Source organism: Oncorhynchus keta, chromosome 4, assembly GCF_023373465.1.
Source record: "Oncorhynchus keta strain PuntledgeMale-10-30-2019 chromosome 4, Oket_V2, whole genome shotgun sequence".
In the NCBI taxonomy this organism is placed as follows: Eukaryota; Metazoa; Chordata; class Actinopteri; order Salmoniformes; family Salmonidae; genus Oncorhynchus; species Oncorhynchus keta.
Genome location: NC_068424.1, coordinates 53,894,355 through 53,917,071, shown reverse-complemented (window position 1 = coordinate 53,917,071; position 22,717 = coordinate 53,894,355). Strand labels below are relative to the sequence as shown.

The 22,717-nt window shown below is 46.7% G+C and overlaps 1 protein-coding gene across 1 annotated transcript in view; it reads left to right on the top strand.

The window, feature by feature from the left end:
• Window positions 1–17,180, top strand: part of LOC118378081 (neuronal acetylcholine receptor subunit alpha-7-like) — a 75,426-nt gene extending 58,246 nt beyond the window's left edge. The window contains exons 5-9 of the mRNA XM_035765017.2: window positions 4,161–4,408; window positions 7,338–7,532; window positions 7,828–7,914; window positions 13,910–14,019; window positions 15,080–17,180. Of these exons, the coding sequence (XP_035620910.1) occupies window positions 4,161–4,408; window positions 7,338–7,532; window positions 7,828–7,914; window positions 13,910–14,019; window positions 15,080–15,691 (1,252 nt within the window). The 3' untranslated portion in view covers window positions 15,692–17,180. The remainder of the gene's footprint in view (window positions 1–4,160; window positions 4,409–7,337; window positions 7,533–7,827; window positions 7,915–13,909; window positions 14,020–15,079) is intronic.
• Window positions 17,181–22,717: the final 5,537 nt, after the last annotated feature.

Genomic DNA, 22,717 nt, shown 5'->3' with positions numbered 1-22,717 from the left:
TCTCGTCTACAAAAGATTGAAAAACGTCTGGAGCATTTTTTAACACATACGGCATGACGAGGTACTCATAGTGGCCGGATGTAGTACTAAATGCGGTTTTCCACTCGTCTCCCTTCCGAATACGCACCAGACTATACGCGCTCCTGAGATCCAGTTTTGTGAAGAACTGCGCTCCGTGGAACGATTCCACCGCCGTAGCGATGAGAGGTAGAGGGTGATACCCCACTGTGATGGCGTTTAGACCTCTATAATCAATACACGGACGCAAACCTCCCTCCTTTTTCCTCACAAAAAAGAAACTCAAGGAGACGGGTGAAATGGAGGGCTGAATGTACCCCTGTCCCAGCGACTCCGTGACATATGTCTCCATTGCCAACGTCTCCTCCTGGGACAGCGGGTACACGTGACTCTTGGGAAGCGCAGCGTCTACCTGGAGATCTATCTTACAATCCCTTCCCGGTCGATAAGGTGGTAATTTAGTCGCTTTCACTTTACTGAAAGCGATTGCCAAATCGGCATACTCGGGGGAATGCACACCGTGGAACCCTGGTCTGGACTCTCCACCGACGTGGCACCGATGGAAACTCCCAAACACCTTCCAGAACACTCCTCTGACCACCCTGGAGAACCCCTGTCTCCACAAAATTTTAGGATTGTGCCGGGCCAGCCAGGAGACCACTGGAAACGCAGGCGAATCAATAATAAAGAAACTGATACGCTCCCTATGATTCCCCTGCGTCACCATGTCCAGTGGGACCGTGGTCTCCCTGACCATACCTGACCTTAATGGCCGACTATCTAGGGAGTGCACGGGGAAAGGAGAATCTATCGGCACCAGCGGAACCCCTAACTTAAGGGCGAGTCCGCGATCCATAAAGTTCCCAGCTGCGCCTGAATCGACTAGCGCCCTATGCTGGGAAGAGGGGAAAAAGTGAAGGAAAAAGGTTAAGACAAACATGTGGCCAACAAGGGGTTCTGGGTGAGTTTGATGCTGACTCACCTGGGGTGACCGAGAAGCGTTCCGCCTGCCATCTCTACTCCCAGACGGACCCCCCCAGCACCGATCAGACGTGTGTCCTCTCCGACCACAGTTGGTGCAGGGAAGGCCTCCTCCTCCGGTACCCCTCGGCGCAGCCCCTCCCAACTCCATTGGAATGGGAGCGGAGGGGCTGGGTGGTGGAACGCACAGAACCCTCTCTGAACGCCCGCGGGCAGCCAGCAGATTATACAGTCGAATGGACATGTCAATCAGCTGATCCAGTGACAGAGTGGTGTCCCGACACGCTAACTCCCGGCGGACGCCCTCTCGGAGACTACACCTGTAGTGGTCCATAAGGGCCCTGTCGTTCCACCCAGATCCGGCTGCCAAGGTCCGGAACTCCAGCGCGTAATCCTGGGCGCTCCTCCTCTCCTGCCTGAGATGAAATAGTCGTTCTCCCACCGCTCGGCCGTCTAGAGGGTGATCAAACACGGCACGGAAGCGGCAGGAAAACTCAGTCTGGGCCATTCCAGACTGCGTTCGCCCACTCCAGGGCACGACCCGTGAGGCAGGAGATGAGGACACTCACCCTCTCTGCTCCCGAGGGAGTGGGTCTGACGGTGGCCAGGTATAGCTCCAGCTGAAGCAGAAACCCCTGGCAACCCGCCGCCGCTCCATCATAAGTCTTCGGTAGCGTCAGACGGAGGGTGCTGGAGTCGGGAGATGGGGAGTCCGGAACCGTGGGTGCCGAAGGTGGAGAGAGGAGACCACTCCTCTCCCATCTGTCCATTCTCTCCATCACTTGATCCATCGCGGATCCGATCCGATGGAGGACGGTGGTGTGGTGGAGAACCCGTTCCTCCATCGATGGGAGAGGGTTGGCTGCTGCTCCTGCTGACTCCATTCAATTTGATAGGGTGCGGGATTCTGTAATGCTCCGGGTGTCGTGGGTGTGGAGTCAAATGTAGGAGACAGAGTTCAATGCTGTGCGTCTTTTAATAGCACCAACGCACCACAGGGTGCTCACAAAAGTTACGTTCCCAACCACAGGGAATCAAAAAGTACAATGGAAAAAATCACGACCAGGCACTAACACGTACCTCTACAACAGAGCCGAAGGTTACATTGAAATAATCCCGCACAACAACCAGGCGGGCCGGCTGTCTAATAAAGACAAACTAATTAACATGACATGTGCTACCACTAAACATACAAGGAGGGGGAGGAAAAACAATCAGTGGCAGCTAATAGTCCGGTGACGACGACCGCCGAGCGCCACCCGCCCGGGAAGGGGAAACACCCTCGGTCGGACTCGTGACAGATGGTGTTTGTTCTTCACTGGTTTCCCTTTTCTCGTGGCAACAGGTCACAAATCTTGCTGCTGTGATTGAACACTGTGGTATTTCACCCAGAAGATATGGGAGTTTATCAAAATTGGGTTTGTTTTCAAATTCTTTGTGGGTCTGTGTAATCTGAGGGAAATATGTGTCTCTAATATGGTCATACATTTGTCAGGGGGTTAGGAAGTGCAGCTCAGTTTCAACTCATTTTGTGGGCAGTGGGCACATAGCCTGTCTTCTCTTGAGAGCCTGTCTGCCTTCAGCAGCCTTTCTCAATCGCAAGGCTATGTTCACTGAGTCTGTACATAGTCAAAGCTTTCCTTAAGTTTGGGTCAGTCACAGTGGTCAGGTATTCTGCCCCTGTGTACTCTCTGTTTAGGGCCAAATAGCATTCTAGTTTGCTCAGTTTTTTTTGTGAATTCTTTCCTATTTGTCAAGTAATTATCTTTTTGTTTTCTCATGATTTGGTTGTGTGTTGCTGTCCTGGGGCTCTGTGGGGTGTGTTTGTGTCTGTGAACAGAGCCCCGGGACCAGCTTGGATAGGGATCTCTCTGTAGGTAATGGCTTTGTTATGGAATGTTTGGGAATCGCTTCCTTTTAGGTGGTTGCAGATTTTAACGTATCTTTGCTGGATTTTGATAATTAGCGTGTATCAGCCTAATTCTGCTCTGCATGCATTATTTGGTGTTTTATGTTGTCCCATTTTGTGAATTTTTGTTGGTGAGCTGACCCAGACCTCACCCAACCTTAAAGGGAAATGGTTCTATTCTAATTGATCTGTCAAATTTTATGTTCCTTTTGATGGCATAGAAGGCCCTTCTTGCCTTGTTTCTCCGATCGTTCACAGCTTTGTGGAAGTTACCTGTGGCGCTGATGTTTAGGCCAAGGTATGTATAGTTTTTGTGTGCTCTAGGGCAACGGTGTCTAGATGGAATTTGTATTTGTGGTCCTGGTGACTGGACCTGTTTGGGAACGCCATTATTTTGGTCTTCCTGAGATTTACTGTCCAGGCCCAGGTCTGTGCAGAAGATATAGGTGCTGTTGTAGGCCCTCCTTGGCTGGTGACAGAGGCACCAGATCTTCAGCAAACAGTAGACATTTGACTTCAGATTCTCTCTCACTGTCTCTCTTGTGTTTTCTTTCTCCAATATATATCCTTGTATTCTCTGATGTGTATAATTAATGCATCACTTCTGCAATGTATCTGCGCTTGTCTGGCTCTTTACAGTCAGTAAAGTGTAGCAACACGTCCAATAAGATTGACATATAACCAAATTCCGGTTGTTAAAGATGTCTGTCTACATATTGACATGGGTGTATTGAGAAGTCTTATAGGTTGTTAAAGATGTCTGTCTACATATTGACATGGGTGTATTGAGAAGTCTTATAGGTTGTTAAAGATGTCTGTCTACATATTGACATGGATGTATTGAGAAGTCTTATAGGTTGTTAAAGATGTCTGTCTACATATTGACATGGATGTATTGAGAAGTCTTATAGGTTGTTAAAGATGTCTGTCTACATATTGACATGGATGTATTGAGAAGTCTTATAGGTTGTTAAAGATGTCTGTCTACATATTGACATGGATGTATTGAGAAGTCTTATAGGTTGTTAAAGATGTCTGTCTACATATTGACATGGGTGTATTGAGAAGTCTTATAGGTTGTTAAAGATGTCTGTCTACATATTGACATGGGTGTATTGAGAAGTCTTATAGGTTGTTAAAGATGTCTGTATACATATTGACATGGATGTATTGAGAAGTCTTATAGGATGTTAAAGATGTTTATCTCTCTTTCTCTCTACCTCTACCTTTCTCTACCTCCCTCTCCCTTTAGTGCTGATGAAAGGTTTGATGCTACCTTCCACACTAACGTGCTGGTGAATGCGTCCGGTTACTGCCAGTACATACCGCCGGGCATCCTGAAGAGTACCTGCTATATTGACGTGCGTTGGTTCCCCTTCGACGTCCAGAAGTGTGACCTGAAGTTTGGCTCTTGGACCCACAACGGCTGGCTGCTGGACCTCCAGATGCTGGACGTGGACACGTCCACCTACATACCCAACGGGGAGTGGGACCTCGTGGGTATGATTTGGTTCATCTCCCTCCTCTCTCTGTCTCTCTCTCTCGGTCTCTCTCTCTCTCGGTCTGTCTCTCGGTCTCTCTCTCTCTTTCTCGGTCTCTCTCTCTCTCTCGGTCTCTCTCTCTCTGTCTCTCTCTCCCTCTCTCTCTCTCTGTCTCTCTCTCCCTCTCTCGGTCTCTCGGTCTCTCTCTCTCTCCCTCTCTATCACAACTGTCTCAATTCAATTTAATTTGCTTTATTGGCATGACGTAACAATGTAAACACTGACATTTTGTCAGGAAATGCAGCTCTGTCTTAGGTTCTGCTGTTGTGCAGTGTTTGCACAGCCTTTCCTCTACAGGGAGCCAGGTTTTCCTGTGTCTACCCTTCTCAATAGCAAGGCTGTGCTCACTGAGCCTTTACTTTGTCAAGGTCTTTCTAAGGTTTTGATCAGTAACCATGGTAAAATAGTTAGCCACGGTATTCTGTCGATTTAGGTCCAGATAGCACTGCATTTTCTTGTGCTTGTGTTTCTCTCTTTCTCTATCTCTCTGTCTCTCTGTCTCTATCTCTCTATATCTCTGTCTCAATTCAATTCAAGGGCTTTATTGGCATGGGAAACATGTGTTAACATTGCCAAAGCAAGTAAGGTAGATAATATATAAAGTGAATATATAAAGTGAAATAAACAATACAAATTAACAGTAAACATTACACATACAGAAGTTTCAAAACAGTAAAGACATTACAAATGTCATATTATATATATATAAATAGTACAAATAGTTAAAGGACACAAGATAAAATAAATAAGCATAAATATGGGTTGTATTTACAATGGTGTTTGTTCTTCACTGGTTGCCCTTTTCTCGTGGCAACAGGTCACAAATCTTGCTGCTGTGATGGCACACTGTGGAATTTCACCCAGTAGATATGGGAGTTTTTCAAAATTGGATTTGTTTTCGAATTCTTTGTGGATCTGTGTGATCTGGGGGAAATATGTATCTCTAATGTGGTCATACATTGGGCAGGAGGTTAGGAAGTGCAGCTCAGTTTCCACCTCATTTTGTGGGCAGTGAGCACATAGCCTGTCTTCTCTTGAGAGCCATGTCTGCCTACGGCGGCCTTTCTCAATAGCAAGGCTATGCTCACTGAGTCTGTACATAGTCAAAGCTTTCCTTAATTTTGGGTCAGTCACAGTGGTCAGGTATTCTGCCGCTGTGTACTCTCTGTGTAGGGCCAAATAGCATTCTAGTTTGCTCTGTTTTTTGTTATTTCTTTCCAATGTGTTAAGGAATTATCTTTTTGTTTTCTCATGATTTGGTTGGGTCTAATTGTGCTGTTGTCCTGGGGCTCTGTAGGGTGTGTTTGTGTTTGTGGACAGAGCCCCAGGACCAGCTTGCTTAGGGGACTCTTCTCCAGGTTCATCTCTCTGTGATGGCTTTGTTATGGAAGGTTTGTGAATCGCTTCCTTTTAGGTGGTTGTAGAATTTAATGGCTCTTTTCTGGATTTTGATAATTAGTGGGTATCGGCCTAATTCTGCTCTGTATGCATTATTTGGTGTTTTACGTTGTACACGGAGGATATTTTTGCAGAATTCTGCGTGCAGAGTCTCAATTTGGTGTTTGTCCCATTTTGTGAAGTCTTGGTTGGTGAGCGGACCCCAGACCTCACAACCATAAAGGGCAATGGGCTCTATGACTGATTCAAGTATTTTTAGCCAAATCCTAATTGGTATGTTGAAATGTATGTTTCTTTTGATGGCATAGAATGCCCTTCTTGCCTTATCTCTCAGATCGTTCACAGCTTTGTGGAAGTTACCTGTGGCGCTGATGTTTAGGCCAAGGTATGTATCGTTTTTGTGTGCTCTAGGGCAACAGTGTCTAGATGGAATTTGAATTTGTGGTCCTGGTGACTGGACCTTTTTGGAACACCATTATTTTGGTCTTACTGAGATTTACTGTCAGGGCCCAGGTCTGACAGAATCTGTGCATAAGATCTAGGTGCTGCTGTAGGCCCTCCTTGGTTGGTGACAGAAGCACCAGATCATCAGCAAACAGCAGACATTTGACTTCGGATTCTAGCAGGGGAGGCCGGGTCTGTTTCTCTACTCTCTCTTTCTCTACTCTGTCTCTTTCTCTACTCTCTCTTTCTCTACTCTCTCTTTCTCTACTCTCTCTTTCTCTACTCTGTCTCTTTCTCTACTCTCTCTACTCTGTCTCTTTCTCTACTCTGTCTCTTTCTCTACTCTGTCTCTTTCTCTACTCTGTCTCTTTCTCTACTCTCTCTTTCTCTACTCTGTCTCTTTCTCTACTCTGTCTCTTTCTCTACTCTGTCTCTTTCTCTACTCTGTCTCTTTCTCTACTCTCTCTTTCTCTCTGTTTCTCTCCGTCTCTTTCTGTTTCTCTACTCTGTCTCTTTCTCTACTCTGTCTCTTTCTCTACTCTGTCTCTTTTAATCTATCTGCTTGTCCCACTGTCTCTGTATCAGCATGTGTCTCCATGTCTCTATCTCTATAGAGGTGGGTGGGAATGGTGTTGTGGGGGTGTCACCCCAGCCAGTTATGACCCAGTGACCCACCTGGGCCATTGGAGGGTCCCTGGGGGGGTCTGGGTATGGGGGTGTCAGACTATATTTCATGTTCACTCCACACTGCCAGAAGGGGCATGTTACTTGATGAACTCTACACAGTGAGAGGAACAAGTGTTTGAGAGTGTGTAGATCTCCGGCGTGTGTAAGACCGTCTTTTGAAGTGTGTGGTTCCTACTCGTGTGTGTGTGTGTGTGTGTGTGTGTGTGTGTGTGTGTGTGTGTGTGTGTGTGTGTGTGTGTGTGTGTGTGTGTGTGTGTGTCAAAGAACATGTGAACAGGTCATCATTGACTCAATGTAAATGCATTGATTTGGAATTACCCCTAACATTGTTTCATTGTGTGTGTGTGTGTGTCTCCTAGGAGTCCCGGCCAAGCGTAATGAGCTGTACTATGACTGCTGTAAGGAGCCCTACCCTGACGTCACCTTCACGGTCACCATGCGAAGACGAACCCTCTACTACGGTCTCAACCTTCTCATCCCCTGCGTACTCATCTCTGGCCTGGCCCTGCTGGTCTTCCTGCTGCCCGCCGACTCAGGAGAGAAGATCTCCCTGGGTAAGGAAGGATTGCCGGGAAGCCGTCTTGGAATTCCGTCCGTTATGGAATTCTATCCATACCAAACTTCCGCCAGGTGTATTATTTGGGCTGATTGATGGATGTCTTGGGATGATGGGTTATCTTCCTGCTGTGTTCAGATGGGAACGTCTGAACACACATTCTGGAATCCTCTCCTTCCTGCAATTCTATCAGGGATATTAGGCTTGATTAATAGATATCAAAGGGGGGAGCAGTTAACTGTAATTGCTTCCAATATTTCAGAAGTCTCTCTCTCCTCTTTCTCTCTCTCTAGGTATCACAGTTCTGCTCTCTCTAACAGTCTTCATGCTATTGGTTGCTGAGATCATGCCTGCCACCTCAGACTCTGTGCCTCTCATCGGTGGGTTCTGTGTGTGTGTATGTGTATGTATATGTGTACGTGTTTATTATACATGATCTTCTTTCCTCTTATGGTTTGGTTTGATTGGCTGTGCGTTAGTGAATGTTAACCCAGAGAGAGCGTGTGTTGGTATTAATGTATGTGTGTGTGTTAATGTGTATGGCAGTACAGTCTGTTATCCTCTCATGGCATGGCTAGGTTTGGTTTGACTAGCTGTATACTGTGCATTCGGAAAGTATTCAGACCCCTTGACTTTTTACACATTTTGTTATATTACAGCCTTATTCTAAAATTGATTAAATTATTTTTTACCCTCATCAATTTACACACAATAATGACAAAGCGACAGCAGGTTTTTAGACATTTTTGCAAATTTATAAAAACAAAAAAACAAAAATACCTTATTTACATAAGTATTCAGACCCTTTGCTATGAGACTCGAAATTGAGCTCAGGTGCATCTTGTTTCCATTGATCATACTTGAGATGTTTCTACAACTTGATTCGAGTCCACCTGTGGTAAATTAAATTAAATTACATTGATTGGACATGATTTGGAAAGGCACACAACTGTCTATATAAGGTCCCACAGTTGACAGTGCATGTCAGAGCGAAAACCAAGCCACGAGGTCGAAGGAATTGTATGTTGAGCTCAGAGACAGAAGGGTGTCGAGGCGCAGACTTGGAGAAAGGTACCAAAAAAATGTCCCCAAGAACACAGTGGCCTCCATCATTCTTAAATGGAAGAAGTTTGGAACCATCAAGCTGGCCGCCCAGCCAAACTGAGCAATCGGGGGAGAAGGGCCTAGGTCAGGGTGACCAAGAACCTGATGGTCACTCTGACAGAGCTCCAGAGTTCCTCTGTGGAGATGGGAGAACCTTTCAGAAGAACAACCATCTCTGCAGCACTCCACCAGTCAGGCCTTTATGGTAGAGTGGCGAGACGGAAGACACTCCTCAGTAAAAGGCACATGATAGCCGCTTGGAGTTTGCCAAAGGGTACCTAAAGGACTCTCAGACCATGAGGAACAAGATTCTCTAGTCTGATGAAACCAAGAATGAACTCTTTTGCCTGAATGCCAAGCGTCACATCTGGAGAAAACCTGGCACCATCCCTACGGTGAAGCATGTTGGTAGAAGCATCATGCTGTGGGGATGTTTTTCAGCGGCAGGGACTGAGAGACTAGTCAGGATCGAGGGAAAGATGAATGGAGGAAAGTACAGAGAGATCCTTGATGAAAACCTGCTCCTCGACCTGAAAATTGCTGTGCAGAGACGCTTCCGAACCAACCTGACAGAGCTTGAGAGGATCTGCAGAGAAGAATGGGAGAAATACAGGGGTGTCAACAAGACTTGAGGCTGTAATCGCTGCCGAAGGTGCTTCAACAAAGTACTGAGTAAAGGGTCTGAATATTTATGTCAATATTTTTTTATTTTTTTATTTTTATAAATTAGCTAATATTTCTCAAAAAACTAATTTTGCTTTGTCATTATGGGGTATAGTGTGTAGATTGATGGGGGGGCGATGATTTAATCCATTTCAAAATGAGGCTGTGGAAAAAGTCAAGGGCTATGAATACCTTTCCGAATTCACTGTACATATCTTTAATGTCAGTCTCAATGCCCTGATGTCATGTTTGAGCAGGATGGTGTTGGAACAGGCTGACAATGAGGATGATACTGGCAACATTATTAGTGGGTCGTGACAAGCCAGGCTTCCTGTGAGGAGAGGAAGAAGAGCAGAGCAGAAGGCGGGATTGATAAATGGATGGATGGCGTGAGATGAGTAACCTTTAGTGGGTAACGTTCTGAGAGAGAGAAGTTTAAAGGCTTCCGCTGCTGTGATGAGACACTCATGATAGTGCTCACAAGTTCAGCCCATCACTTTCATGGAGTGGAGGCCTGGGAGGAGTGTGTGTGTGTGTGTCTCTCATCTCACTCTCTCGTCTCTTTCTCTCATCTCTTATCTGTCTCTCTCGTCTCTCTCTCATTTCTCTCTCTCTCTCTTCTCATCTCTCTCTCTCTTCTCATCTCTCTCGACTCTTTCTGTCATCTCTCTCTCATTTCTCTCTCTCGTCTCATCTCTCTCTCGTCTCTCTGTCTCTCGTCTCTGTCTCTCTCTTGTCTCTATCGTCTCTCTCGTATATCTCTCTTGACTCTCTCTCATCTCTCTTCTCGTCTCTCTCTCGTCTCTCTCTCATCTCTCTCTCTTCTCTCATCTCTCTCTGTCTCTCTCTCTCTCTTGTATATCTTTCTCATCTCTCTCATCGCTCTCGTCTCTCTCTCATATCTCTCTCTTGTCTCTCTCATCTCTCTCGTCTCTCTCTTCTCTCGTCTCTCTCTTCTCTCGTCTCTCTCTCTCTCTCGTCTCTCTCGTATATCTTTCTCATCTCTCTCATCGCTCTCGTCTCTCTCTCATCTCTCTCTCGTCTCTCTCTCTCGTCTCTCTCTGTCTCTGCTTCATCTCATTTTCGTGTGCATGTGTACCCGTACACGTGCAGTTTCTACGTATCGTCCTGCAAAAATAGTAATACATTTGTTAATTATATAAATGTGTGTGTGGGTGTGCTTGTGTGTTAGCGCTATTGAACAGAGCACCATAAACTGTGTGTATGTGTGTTTCTCAGTTGAGTTAGTGTAACAGAGCGTGGCTTTTTACTGAGAAATGCCCCATTAGTTGTGTTTATTATGTATCAATCCCGCTCTATCTCTCTGTTTGTGTGTGTGTGTATGTGTGAAGATGCTGACAGGCTCAGACGGACATGGGCTGTGTAGAATTACAAGTGAAGGGCAGTGATAGTCAGCACTATGTAGGAGCATCTCTGCCTTTCCCACCTCCACTCTGCAGGATTACACCCTCTGACAGGGCTCCTATCTGGTTTCTTCTCTTCCTCCTAATTAGAATCCCACTCCTGTCTCGACCTCCTCTTTCTCATACTTATCGTCTTCATTTTTGTTCTACTTCAGTGTTTTCCTCCTCTTCCTCCTGCTCCTCCTCTTCACCATGCTCTTCCTCTGTCTTCTCCATTTCCTCCTCTTCTTCAGTACTCCTTCTTAGGGATTAAGAATGGCAGCCGGGATCCCGGGATGTGGCACTAATGCAATTCCACAAAATACACAACATGCGCAGCAGCAGATTAACGGAAAATAAAATAGCACATTATCCAAACATGTTGTCGCATGGAAGCCTTTACCTAAAATAACCTGTGCCTCTTTGAGCTGTCACTGTGACTCTTCAGGCCAGATAGGCCTATGAACTGCTCACTACATAGGTTTCTCCTGTCCTAAATCTTGGGCTATTTTCCTATCCAGTCCCAATCCCACTGAAACCCTAAATCCTGACTCCTGTCTCACATGAAAATTCCTAACGGTATTCTGTAATCCATCGGTTGAATCGCCCTATGCATGTCAAAATACAGCTGTTACATTTCCCGTGCTTCTCTGCGCTGTCTCGTACTTGTGCCCACCTGAGAGCTCCGGTAGAGAATGTGTGATCAGCAAACAGTATGAGGAGACTGCATTCGCGTAGACTGCATTCACGTAGACTGCATTCACGTAGACTGCATTCGCGTAGACTGCATTCGCGTAGACTGCATTCGCGTAGACTGCGTTCACGTTAGGCGCTGCATATGTCGGCTCAATCGCAAATTACTTTTACATTTCTCAGTGGTGGAAAAAGGGCCTAGTTGTCATACTTGAGTAAAAGTAAAGATACCTTAATAGAAAAGGACTCAAGTAAAAGTGAAAGTCTAAAAGTATTTGGTTGTAAATATACTTAAGTATCAAAAGTAAGTGTAATTGCTAAAATATACTTAAGTATCAACAGTAAAAGTAAAAGTTTAAATAATTTCAAATTCCTTATATTAAGCAAACCAGACGACACCATTTTCTTGTTTTTTATAATGTATTTATGGATAGACTGGGGCACGTTCCAACACTCAGACATCATTTACAAATGAAGCATGGGTTTAGTGAGTCCGCTGGATCAGAGGCAGTAGGGTTGACCAGGGATGTTCTTTTGATAAGTGTGTGAATTAGACCATTTTCCTGTCCTGCTAAGCATTCAAAATGTAACGAGTACTTTTGGGTGTCAGGGAAAATGTATGGAGGAAAAAGCATTTTCTTTAGGAATGTAGGGACGTAAAAGTAAACATTTTCAAAAATATAAATAGTAAAGTACAGGTACCCCAAAAAACTACTTAAGTAGTACTTTCAAGTATTTTTACTTCAGTACTTCACACCACTAAGATTTCTATCGCGGAATCTGTAATGCTTCAGTTTAACATAGAGCCCATAGTCCCCCTTTAAGATACCTTGATATTTAAACTACACAGAGTGCTCTCTGTGTGCCCTGAGTGCTCTCTGTGTGCCCTGAGTGCTCTCTGTGTGCCCTGAGCGTGCTCTGTGTGCCCTCAGCTTGCTCTGTGTGGCCTGAGCGCGCTCTGTGTGCCCTGAGCGTGCTCTGTGTGCCCTGAGCGTGCTCTGTGTGCCCTGAGCGTGCTCTGTGTGCCCTCAGCGTGCTCTGTGTGCCCTCAGCGTGCTCTGTGTGCCCTGAGCGTGCTCTGTGTGCCCTGAGCGTGCTCTGTGTGCCCTGAGCGTGCTCTGTGTGCCCTGAGCGTGCTCTGTGTGCCCTCAGCGTGCTCTGTGTGCCCTGAGCGTGCTCTGTGTGCCCTGAGCGTGCTCTGTGTGCCCTGAGCGTGCTCTGTGTGCCCTGAGCGTGCTCTGTGTGCCCTGAGCGCGCTCTGTGTGCCCTGAGCGCGCTCTGTGTGCCCTCAGCGTGCTCTGTGTGCCCTGAGCGTGCTCTGTGTGCCCTGAGCGTGCTCTGTGTGCCCTGAGCGTGCTCTGTGTGCCCTCAGCGTGCTCTGTGTGCCCTGAGCGTGCTCTGTGTGCCCTGAGCGTGCTCTGTGTGCCCTCAGCGTGCTCTGTGTGCGCTCTGTGTGCCCTGAGCGTGCTCTGTGTGCCCTGAGCGTGCTCTGTGTGCCCTGAGCGTGCTCTGTGTGCCCTGAGCGTGCTCTGTGTGCCCTCAGCATGCTCTGTGTTGAGATAGCCTATTGCTGAAATGTGCTGAATGAATTGAGGAACATGATAATGCTCTGCATTTATGTACGGCCTGTTTCGCAATTCATAACAATGTCATTGGCGATAGTTACTTTATCATTACTAAATATCAGTTTAATTTGCTCTGAAATCTTTACATAGTGGTGCAGCCAAGCCGGCAATGTGGTGCAGCGACCCTCTTATTTGGGAAGAACCCTGGCAGTGAACATATCTTTTTTTAAAATGCTTTGAATGACGACTTCTGATTTTTGCGGTATTTCCTGGGATTCCCGTGATAAATATGAATTATTCCCAGTATTGAAACTTGGTAGATTTTCTGGAAAATATGAATCCCTACTCTTTCCCATCCTCCTCCTCATATAATCTGTACCCCTGATCGCACAGTGGGTCATGTGCCCTTTGCCCTGCTAGCCTCCTGCTAGCATTTGTTCATGTCTGAAGCATTTAGCGGTTGTTTGCTAACAGAGAGAGGGAAGGGGTGTGTCTGGTCTGTGAGACAGTTACATAGCTGAGATATTTGGGAAAGAGCCGTGTTGAGTTAATGCTCGAGTGGAGTGGAGCTCCCTTCCCTCCCTCCCTTCTTCCCTTCCTTCCCTCAGTCCCTCCCCTGAGAGAACACATCCATGATGTGCTCTCAAAGAGTCAGCTCTTAAGCTTGGCGTTGTTTGCCTCCACCCTCGATGGTGCTTGCCCCCACCCTCGGCGGTGTTTTACCAAAGTGTTATATTATCGGGCTGCTTGATTTTCCACAGATATACAAAGACACATTCAACTGAAACCACACTACAACTAAATGTCAACCTATTCCCTCTTTAGTTTGCTGCCTTTGCCCAGTGCCATTTGGAATGCACCGTCTCTCCCTTCTGTTGGTCAGTGTCTGTGTGATGTATGATGTCACTGTGTTAATGTTTGATCTGGTTGTGGTTTGTGTTTTGTAGCTCAGTACTTTGCCAGCACCATGATGATAGTGGGTCTGTCTGTAGTGGTGACTGTTCTGGTCCTGCAATTTCATCACCACGACCCTCAGGGCGGAAAAATGCCCAGATGGGTGAGTCCCACTCCCAATCTTCATCATATCCCTCATCATTCTCGTTGTTGTATCATCGTCGTCTTCGTCCTCATCGTTGTCGTCATCATCGAAATCATCATTGTTGTTATCATCGTCGTATTCGTTCTCATCATCGTCGTCATCATCGTCGTCTTCACCCTCATCGTTGCTGTCACCATCGTCGTCTTCGTCCTCATTACTGTCGTCTTCGTAATCATCGTTGCTGTCACCATCGTCGTCTTCGTCCTCATTACTGTCGTCTTCGTAATCATCGTTGTTGTCATCATTGTCGTCTTCATCCTCATCATTGTTGTCATCATCGTCGTCTTCATCCTCATCGTTGTTGTCATCATCGTCATCTTCGTCCTCATTATTGTTGTCTTCGTAATCATCATTGTTGTCATCATCGTCATCGTCATCCTCATCATTGTTGTCATCATCGTCGACTTCATCCTCATCATTGTTGTCTTCATCCTCATCATTGTTGTCATCATCGTCGTCTTCATCCTCATCATTGTTGTCATCATCGTCGTCTTCATCCACATCATTGTTGTCATCATCGTCGTCTTCATCCTCATCATTGTTGTCATCATCGTCGTCTTCATCCTCATCATTGTTGTCATCGTTGTCTTCATCCTCATCATTGTTGTCATCATCGTCGTCTTCATCCTCATCATTGTTGTCATCGTTGTCTTCATCCTCATCATTGTTGTCATCGTTGTCTTCATCCTCATCATTGTTGTCATCATCATCGTCTTCATGCTCATCATTGTTGTCATCATCGTCGTCTTCATCCTCATCATTGTTGTCATCGTTGTCTTCATCCTCATCATTGTTGTCATTGTTGTCTTCATCCTCATCATTGTTGTCATCATCGTCGTCTTCATCCTCATCATTGTTGTCTTCATCCACATCATTGTTGTCATCATCATTGTCGTCGTTGCCACTGTCGTCTGCATCATTGTCATTCTCATCATTCATCAACCATCACACATTGTGTGTATATGTGTGTTGCAGTCTCAACCCCCTCTCCCTCCCTCCTCCCTCTCTCTCTCTCCAGGTCAGGGTAGTGCTTTTGAACTGGTGTGCTTGGTTCCTGCGTATGAAACAGCCAGGCGAGGAGCGTAAACCGGCAGGCTACAAGTACCGCCACACTCCACAGCACCACTCCAGCGCCAGCTCCATCGAGATGGGACCCATGGGCACCATTGCGGGCCTCACCACGCCCCTCTCCCAGGCCCCCTGCGCCACATGCCCCACCGGCACCTCCAACGGCAGCATGAGCCTCTACTTTAGCTACCATGCCGTGGAGAGCCCCCGTTGCCCCCCCTCCAGTGATTCAGGCGTGGCGTTGGGGGGGCGTGCCCAAGGGACCCCCTGCGAGGAGGCTGAGCCCCCAGGGGGAGGTGCTGGAGGAGGAGGAAGGGGGTTGATCTTTACTCCTCCTCCGGAGGTCCTTCAGATCCTGGAGGAGGTATCGTATATTGCCCAGCGCTTCAGGGACCAGGATGAGGAAGTGGCGATCTGCAGCGAGTGGAAGTTTGCTGCTGCCGTGGTGGACAGACTGTGTCTGGTGGCCTTCACTCTCTTCTCCATCGTTGGCACCTTCACCATTCTCATGTCTGCTCCCAACTTCTTAGAGGCCGTCACCAAGGACTATTTAAAGAAATAGTGTCAATATGTTCAACCATATATGCCAGCTTCCCGGACACAGATTAAGCCTAGGCCCAGACTAAGAACCACTTAGCATGCTTTTTAGTACACGACTAGACTTTCTCTGTGTATGGGAAACCAACCTTATGTTCTATCCAGATTACTCTGGAGTATATTTGAGAAAAATTGATTTAATGTAAATAGATGAATACTGTACATGTATCAATGCAAGGGTTGTCCATAGTCCCTTTCCTCTCCTTAGATCTAGCTTAACTGAGGTTGTTCCTGTGTGTTGCGTTGCCATCCAGATATCTCATTACAATATCAACTCGCCGTTTGAACTTTGGATTCCTGGACCTCCAATCCACGACCTTTAGAACTTTGAACTGTCTTGGACGTTCTGGACTGTTGTCAGCATTATGTAGTGTGGTTAAGGTACCTGTCTATTTACAGAGATGTTTCACTGTGACTTTATGAGCTGCTTATTGTTGTCTTTTTGACTGTTTTACTATATTGTAAGTCTGTATGTACACACCGTTTACTTTTTGCTTGTCGAAGCTAAATGGCATCGAACTCTTGTCACGGGTGAAGAAGTGATATGTTCTCTTGGTCCCAGTTGACATTGTTGCCACGGTAGTAACTGATTGACGTTGACTGTGCCACTGTGAAAACCTGGAGTGATTCATAGACAGAATAGTGGCATCATCATGTAAGACTCACCTGCACATTAGAGGAGGAATCAGCCTGCAACAACCTGAAACAACAAGAGCTATTGAAACAAGTAACTGGACAAGTGGATACTGGAGAACTGCACTGGCTGCTAGCCTGAAACAACTCCTGCTGAGACTGGGCCTGTGCTAATATGCACACGTAATCCCACCATATATTGGAGAACTACTATAGATCCGTTATTGATCCATTATCCATCTAGTACTATCAGTAGGTGTAATCGGTTTATATGACATAAATGTACCTGTGCTGCATATAGGGGAATGGATATGGGGGTGGTACATTAACATGGAGGAGCTATGTGTCTGTCTGTGGTGATATCTAACCTAAATGTAAAGGTTACATGGAGAACACAACAACCCCAGGGAGGTTATTATGACTAAAGATCAAGATATTCTTCTATTGATATTGATTGAAACATAATGTGGTTTACAAATGAGACATAAAGACCATGGTATATGGAATCCCTCAGGCCAGACAGTCAATACTGTAAGTAACTGAACTAAAATGCCTGTCATGTTAGAGAGTTAGTCCGTGCATCTATGTTTTTCTTTGAATGATCATTATTACTGTATACTGAACATACCCCCCCCCCTCCCACCCCACAGTCAGAGTCCTCCTCTGTTGTAGCTGTTGTTGTCACACTGCTGTCCTCTTCTTCCTGTGATTACCTAATAAATATCCCATATAGCCTAAGATAAGATCATCCTGGACAATTCATATGGACATGAATGGGACAGAGAGGGGCTGACTGGGTGGATATGGGATGACTTTGTGAATATAGAGTGACTGGGTGTATATGGGCTGACTGAGTGTATATGGGATGACTGGGTGTATATGGGCTGACTGGGTGGATATGGGCTGACTGGGTGTATATGGGCTGACTGGGTGTATATGGGCTGACTGGGTGTATATGGGCTGACTGGGTGTATATGGGCTGACTGGGTGTATATGGGCTGACTGGGTGGATATGGGCTGACTGGGTGTATATGGGCTGACTGGGTGTATATGGGCTAACTGGGTGTATATGGGCTGACTGGGTGTTTTTATATGGGTTGACTGGGTGTATATGGGCTGACTGGGTGTATATGGGCTGACTGGGTGTTTTTACATGGGTTGACTGGGTGTATATGAGCTGACTGGGTGTATATGGGCTGACTGGGTGTATATGGGCTGACTGGGTGTATATGGGCTGACTGGGTGTATATGGGCTGACTGGGTGTATATGGGCTGACTGGGTGTATATGGGCTGACTGGGTGCATATGGGCTGAGTGGGTGTTTTTATATGGGTTGACTGGGTGGATATGGGCTGACTGGGTGCATATGGGCTGAGTGGGTGTTTTTATATGGGTTGACTGGGTATATATGGGTTGTCTGGGTGGATATGGGCTGAGTGGGTGTATATGGGCTGACTGGGTGTATATGGGTTGACTGGGTGTATATGGGCTGACTGGGTGTATATGGGCTGACTGGGTGCATATGGGCTGAGTGGGTGTTTTTATATGGGTTGACTGGGTGGATATGGGCTGAGTGGGTGTATATGGGCTTACTGGGTATATATGGGTTGACTGGGTGTATATGGGCTGACTGGGTGTATATGGGCTGACTGGGTGTATATGGGCTGACTGGGTGTATATGGGCTGCCTGGGTGTATATGGGCTGACTGGGTGTATATGGGCTGACTGGGTGTATATGGGCTGACTGGGTGTATATGGGCTGACTGGGTGTATATGGGCTGACTGGGTGTATATGGGCTGACTGGGTGTTTTTATATGGGCTGACTGGGTGTATATGGGCTGACTGGGTGTTTTTATATGGGTTGATGACTGGGTGTATATGGGCTGACTGGTTGTTTTTATATGGGTTGACTGGTTGTTTTTATATGGGCTGAGTGGTTGTATATGGGTTGACTGGGTGTATATGGGCTGACTGGGTGTATATGGGCTGACTGGGTGTTTTTATATGGGTTGACTGGGTGTATATGGGCTGACTGGGTGTTTTTATATGGGTTGACTGGGTGTATATGGGCTGACTGGGTGTTTTTATATGGGTTGACTGGGTGTATATGGGCTGAGTGGGTGTATATGGGCTGACTGGGTGTATATGGGCTGACTGGGTGTTTTTATATGGGTTGACTGGGTGTATATGGGTTGACTGGGTGTATATGGGATGACTGGGTGTTTTTATATGGGTTGACTGGGTGTATATGGGCAGAGTGGGTGTATATGGGCTGACTGGGTGTTTTTATATGGGTTTACTGGGTGTATATATAGGCTGACTGTGTGTATATGGGCTGAGTGGGTGGATATGGGCTGAGTGGGTGGATATGGGCTGACTGGGTGTATATGCGCTGACTGGGTGTTTTTATATGGGTTGACTGGGTGTATAGGCTGACTGGGTGTTTTTATATGGGTTGACTGGGTGTATATGGGCTGAGTGGGTGGATATGGGCTGACTGGGTGTTTTATATGGGTTGACTGGGTGTATATGCGCTGACTGGGTGTATATAGGCTGACTGGGTGTATATGGGCTGACTGGGTGTATATGGGCTGACTGGGTGTATAAAGGCTGACTGGGTGTTTTTATATGGGTTGACTGGGTGTATATGGGCTGACTGGGTGTATATGGGCTGACTGGGTGTATATAGGCTGACTGGGTGTATATGGGTTGACTGGGTGTTTTTATATGGGTTGACTGGGTGTATATGGGCTGAGTGGGTGTATATAGGCTGACTGGGTGTATATGGGCTGACTGGGTGTATATAGGCTGACTGGGTGTATATGGGCTGACTGGGTGTATATGGGCTGAGTGGGTGTATATAGGCTGACTGGGTGTATATGGGCTGACTGGGTGTATATAGGCTGACTGGGTGTATATGGGCTGACTGGGTGTATATAGGCTGACTGGGTGTTTTTATATGGGTTGACTGGGTGTATATGGGCTGAGTGGGTGGATATGGGCTGACTGGGTGTTTTATATGGGTTGACTGGGTGTATATAGGCTGACTGGGTGTATATGGGCTGAGTGGGTGGATATGGGCTGACTGGGTGTTTTATATGGGTTGACTGGGTGTATATGCGCTGACTGGGTGTTTTTATATGGGTTGACTGGGTGTATATAGGCTGACTGGGTGTTTTTATATGGGTTGACTGGGTGTATATGGGCTGAGTGGGTGGATATGGGCTGACTGGGTGTTTTATATGGGTTGACTGGGTGTATATGGGCTGAGTGGGTGTATATAGGCTGACTGGGTGTATAGGCTGACTGGCTGACTGGGTGTATATAGGCTGACTGGGTGTTTTTATATGGGTTGACTGGGTGTATATGGGCTGACTGGGTGTATATAGGCTGACTGGGTGTATATGGGTTGACTGGGTGTATATGGGCTGACTGGGTGTATATGGCTGACTGGGTGTATATGGGCTGACTGGGTGTATATGGGTTGACTGGGTGTTTTTATATGGGTTGACTGGGTGTATATGGGCTGAGTGGGTGTATATAGGCTGACTGGGTGTATATGGGCTGACTGGGTGTATATAGGCTGACTGGGGGTGGGTGTATATAGGCTGACTGGGCTGACTGGGTGTATATAGGCTGACTGGGTGTATATGGGCTGACTGGGTGTATATAGGCTGACTGGGTGTATATGGGCTGACTTTATTTGTTTTTATATGGGTATATAGGCTGACTGGGTGTATATGGGCTGACTGGGTGTATATAGGCTGACTGGGTGTTTTTATATGGGTTGACTGGGTGTATATGGGCTGAGTGGGTGGATATGGGCTGACTGGGTGTTTTATATGGGTTGACTGGGTGTATATAGGCTGACTGGGTGTATATGGACTGAGTGGGTGGATATGGGCTGACTGGGTGTATATGGGCTGACTGGGTGTATATGGGCTGACTGGGTGTATAAAGGCTGACTGGGTGTTTTTATATGGGTTGACTGGGTGTATATGGGCTGAGTGGGTGTATATGGGCTGACTGGGTGTATATAGGCTGACTGGGTGTATATAGGCTGACTGGGTGTTTTTATATGGGTTGACTGGGTGTATATGGGCTGAGTGGGTGTATATAGGCTGACTGGGTGTATATGGGCTGACTGGGTGTATATAGGCTGACTGGGTGTATATGGGCTGAGTGGGTGTATATAGGCTGACTGGGTGTATATGGGCTGACTGGGTGTATATAGGCTGACTGGGTGTATATGGGCTGACTGGGTGTATATAGGCTGACTGGGTGTTTTTATATGGGTTGACTGGGTGTATATGGGCTAGTGGGTGGATATGGGCTGACTGGGTGTTTTATATGGGTTGACTGGGTGTATATAGGCTGACTGGGTGTATATGGGCTGAGTGGGTGGATATGGGCTGACTGGGTGTTTTATATGGGTTGACTGGGTGTATATGCGCTGACTGGGTGTTTTTATATGGGTTGACTGGGTGTATATAGGCTGACTGGGTGTTTTTATATGGGTTGACTGGGTGTATATGGGCTGAGTGGGTGGATATGGGCTGACTGGGTGTTTTATATGGGTTGACTGGGTGTATATGGGCTGAGTGGGTGTATATAGGCTGACTGGGTGTATATGGGCTGACTGGGTGTATATGGGCTGACTGGGTGTATATAGGCTGACTGGGTGTTTTTATATGGGTTGACTGGGTGTATATGGGCTGAGTGGGTGTATATAGGCTGACTGGGTGTATATGGGCTGACTGGGTGTATATGGGCTGACTGGGTGTATATGAGCTGACTGGGTGTATATAGGCTGACTGGGTGTATATGGGTTGACTGGGTGTTTTTATATGGGTTGACTGGGTGTATATGGGCTGAGTGGGTGTATATAGGCTGACTGGGTGTATATGGGCTGACTGGGTGTATATAGGCTGACTGGGTGTATATGGGCTGAGTGGGTGTATATAGGCTGACTGGGTGTATATGGGCTGACTGGGTGTATATAGGCTGACTGGGTGTATATGGGCTGACTGGGTGTATATAGGCTGACTGGGTGTTTTTATATGGGTTGACTGGGTGTATATGGGCTGAGTGGGTGTATATAGGCTGACTATGGGCTGACTGGGTGTATATAGGCTGACTGGGTGTTTTTATATGGGTTGACTGGGTGTATATGGGCTGAGTGGGTGGATATGGGCTGAGTGGGTGTTTTATATGGGTTGACTGGGTGTATATAGGCTGACTGGGTGTATATGGACTGAGTGGGTGGATATGGGCTGACTGGGTGTTTTATATGGGTTGACTGGGTGTATATGCGCTGACTGGGTGTTTTTATATGGGTTGACTGGGTGTATATAGGCTGACTGGGTGTTTTTATATGGGTTGACTGGGTGTATATGGGCTGAGTGGGTGGATATGGGCTGACTGGGTGTTTTATATGGGTTGACTGGGTGTATATGGGCTGAGTGGGTGTATATAGGCTGACTGGGTGTATATAGGCTGACTGGGTGTATATGGGCTGACTGGGTGTATATAGGCTGACTGGGTGTTTTTATATGGGTTGACTGGGTGTATATGGGCTGAGTGGGTGTATATAGGCTGACTGGGTGTATATGGGCTGACTGGGTGTATATGGGCTGACTGGGTGTATATGGGCTGAGTGGGTGGATATGGGCTGACTGGGTGTTTTATATGGGTTGACTGGGTGTATATGCGCTGACTGGGTGTTTTTATATGGGTTGACTGGGTGTATATAGGCTGACTGGGTGTTTTTATATGGGTTGACTGGGTGTATATGGGCTGAGTGGGTGGATATGGGCTGACTGGGTGTTTTATATGGGTTGACTGGGTGTATATGGGCTGAGTGGGTGTATATAGGCTGACTGGGTGTATATGGGCTGACTGGGTGTATATGGGCTGACTGGGTGTATAAAGGCTGACTGGGTGTTTTTATATGGGTTGACTGGGTGTATATGGGCTGAGTGGGTGTATATAGGCTGACTGGGTGTATATGGGCTGACTGGGTGTATATAGGCTGACTGGGTGTATATGGGTTGACTGGGTGTTTTTATATGGGTTGACTGGGTGTATATGGGCTGAGTGGGTGTATATAGGCTGACTGGGTGTATATGGGCTAACTGGGTGTATATAGGCTGACTGGGTGTATATGGGCTGAGTGGGTGTATATAGGCTGACTGGGTGTATATGGGCTGACTGGGTGTATATAGGCTGACTGGGTGTATATGGGCTGACTGGGTGTATATAGGCTGACTGGGTGTTTTTATATGGGTTGACTGGGTGTATATGGGCTGACTGTGTGTATATAGGCTGACTGGGTGTATATGGGCTGACTGGGTGTAT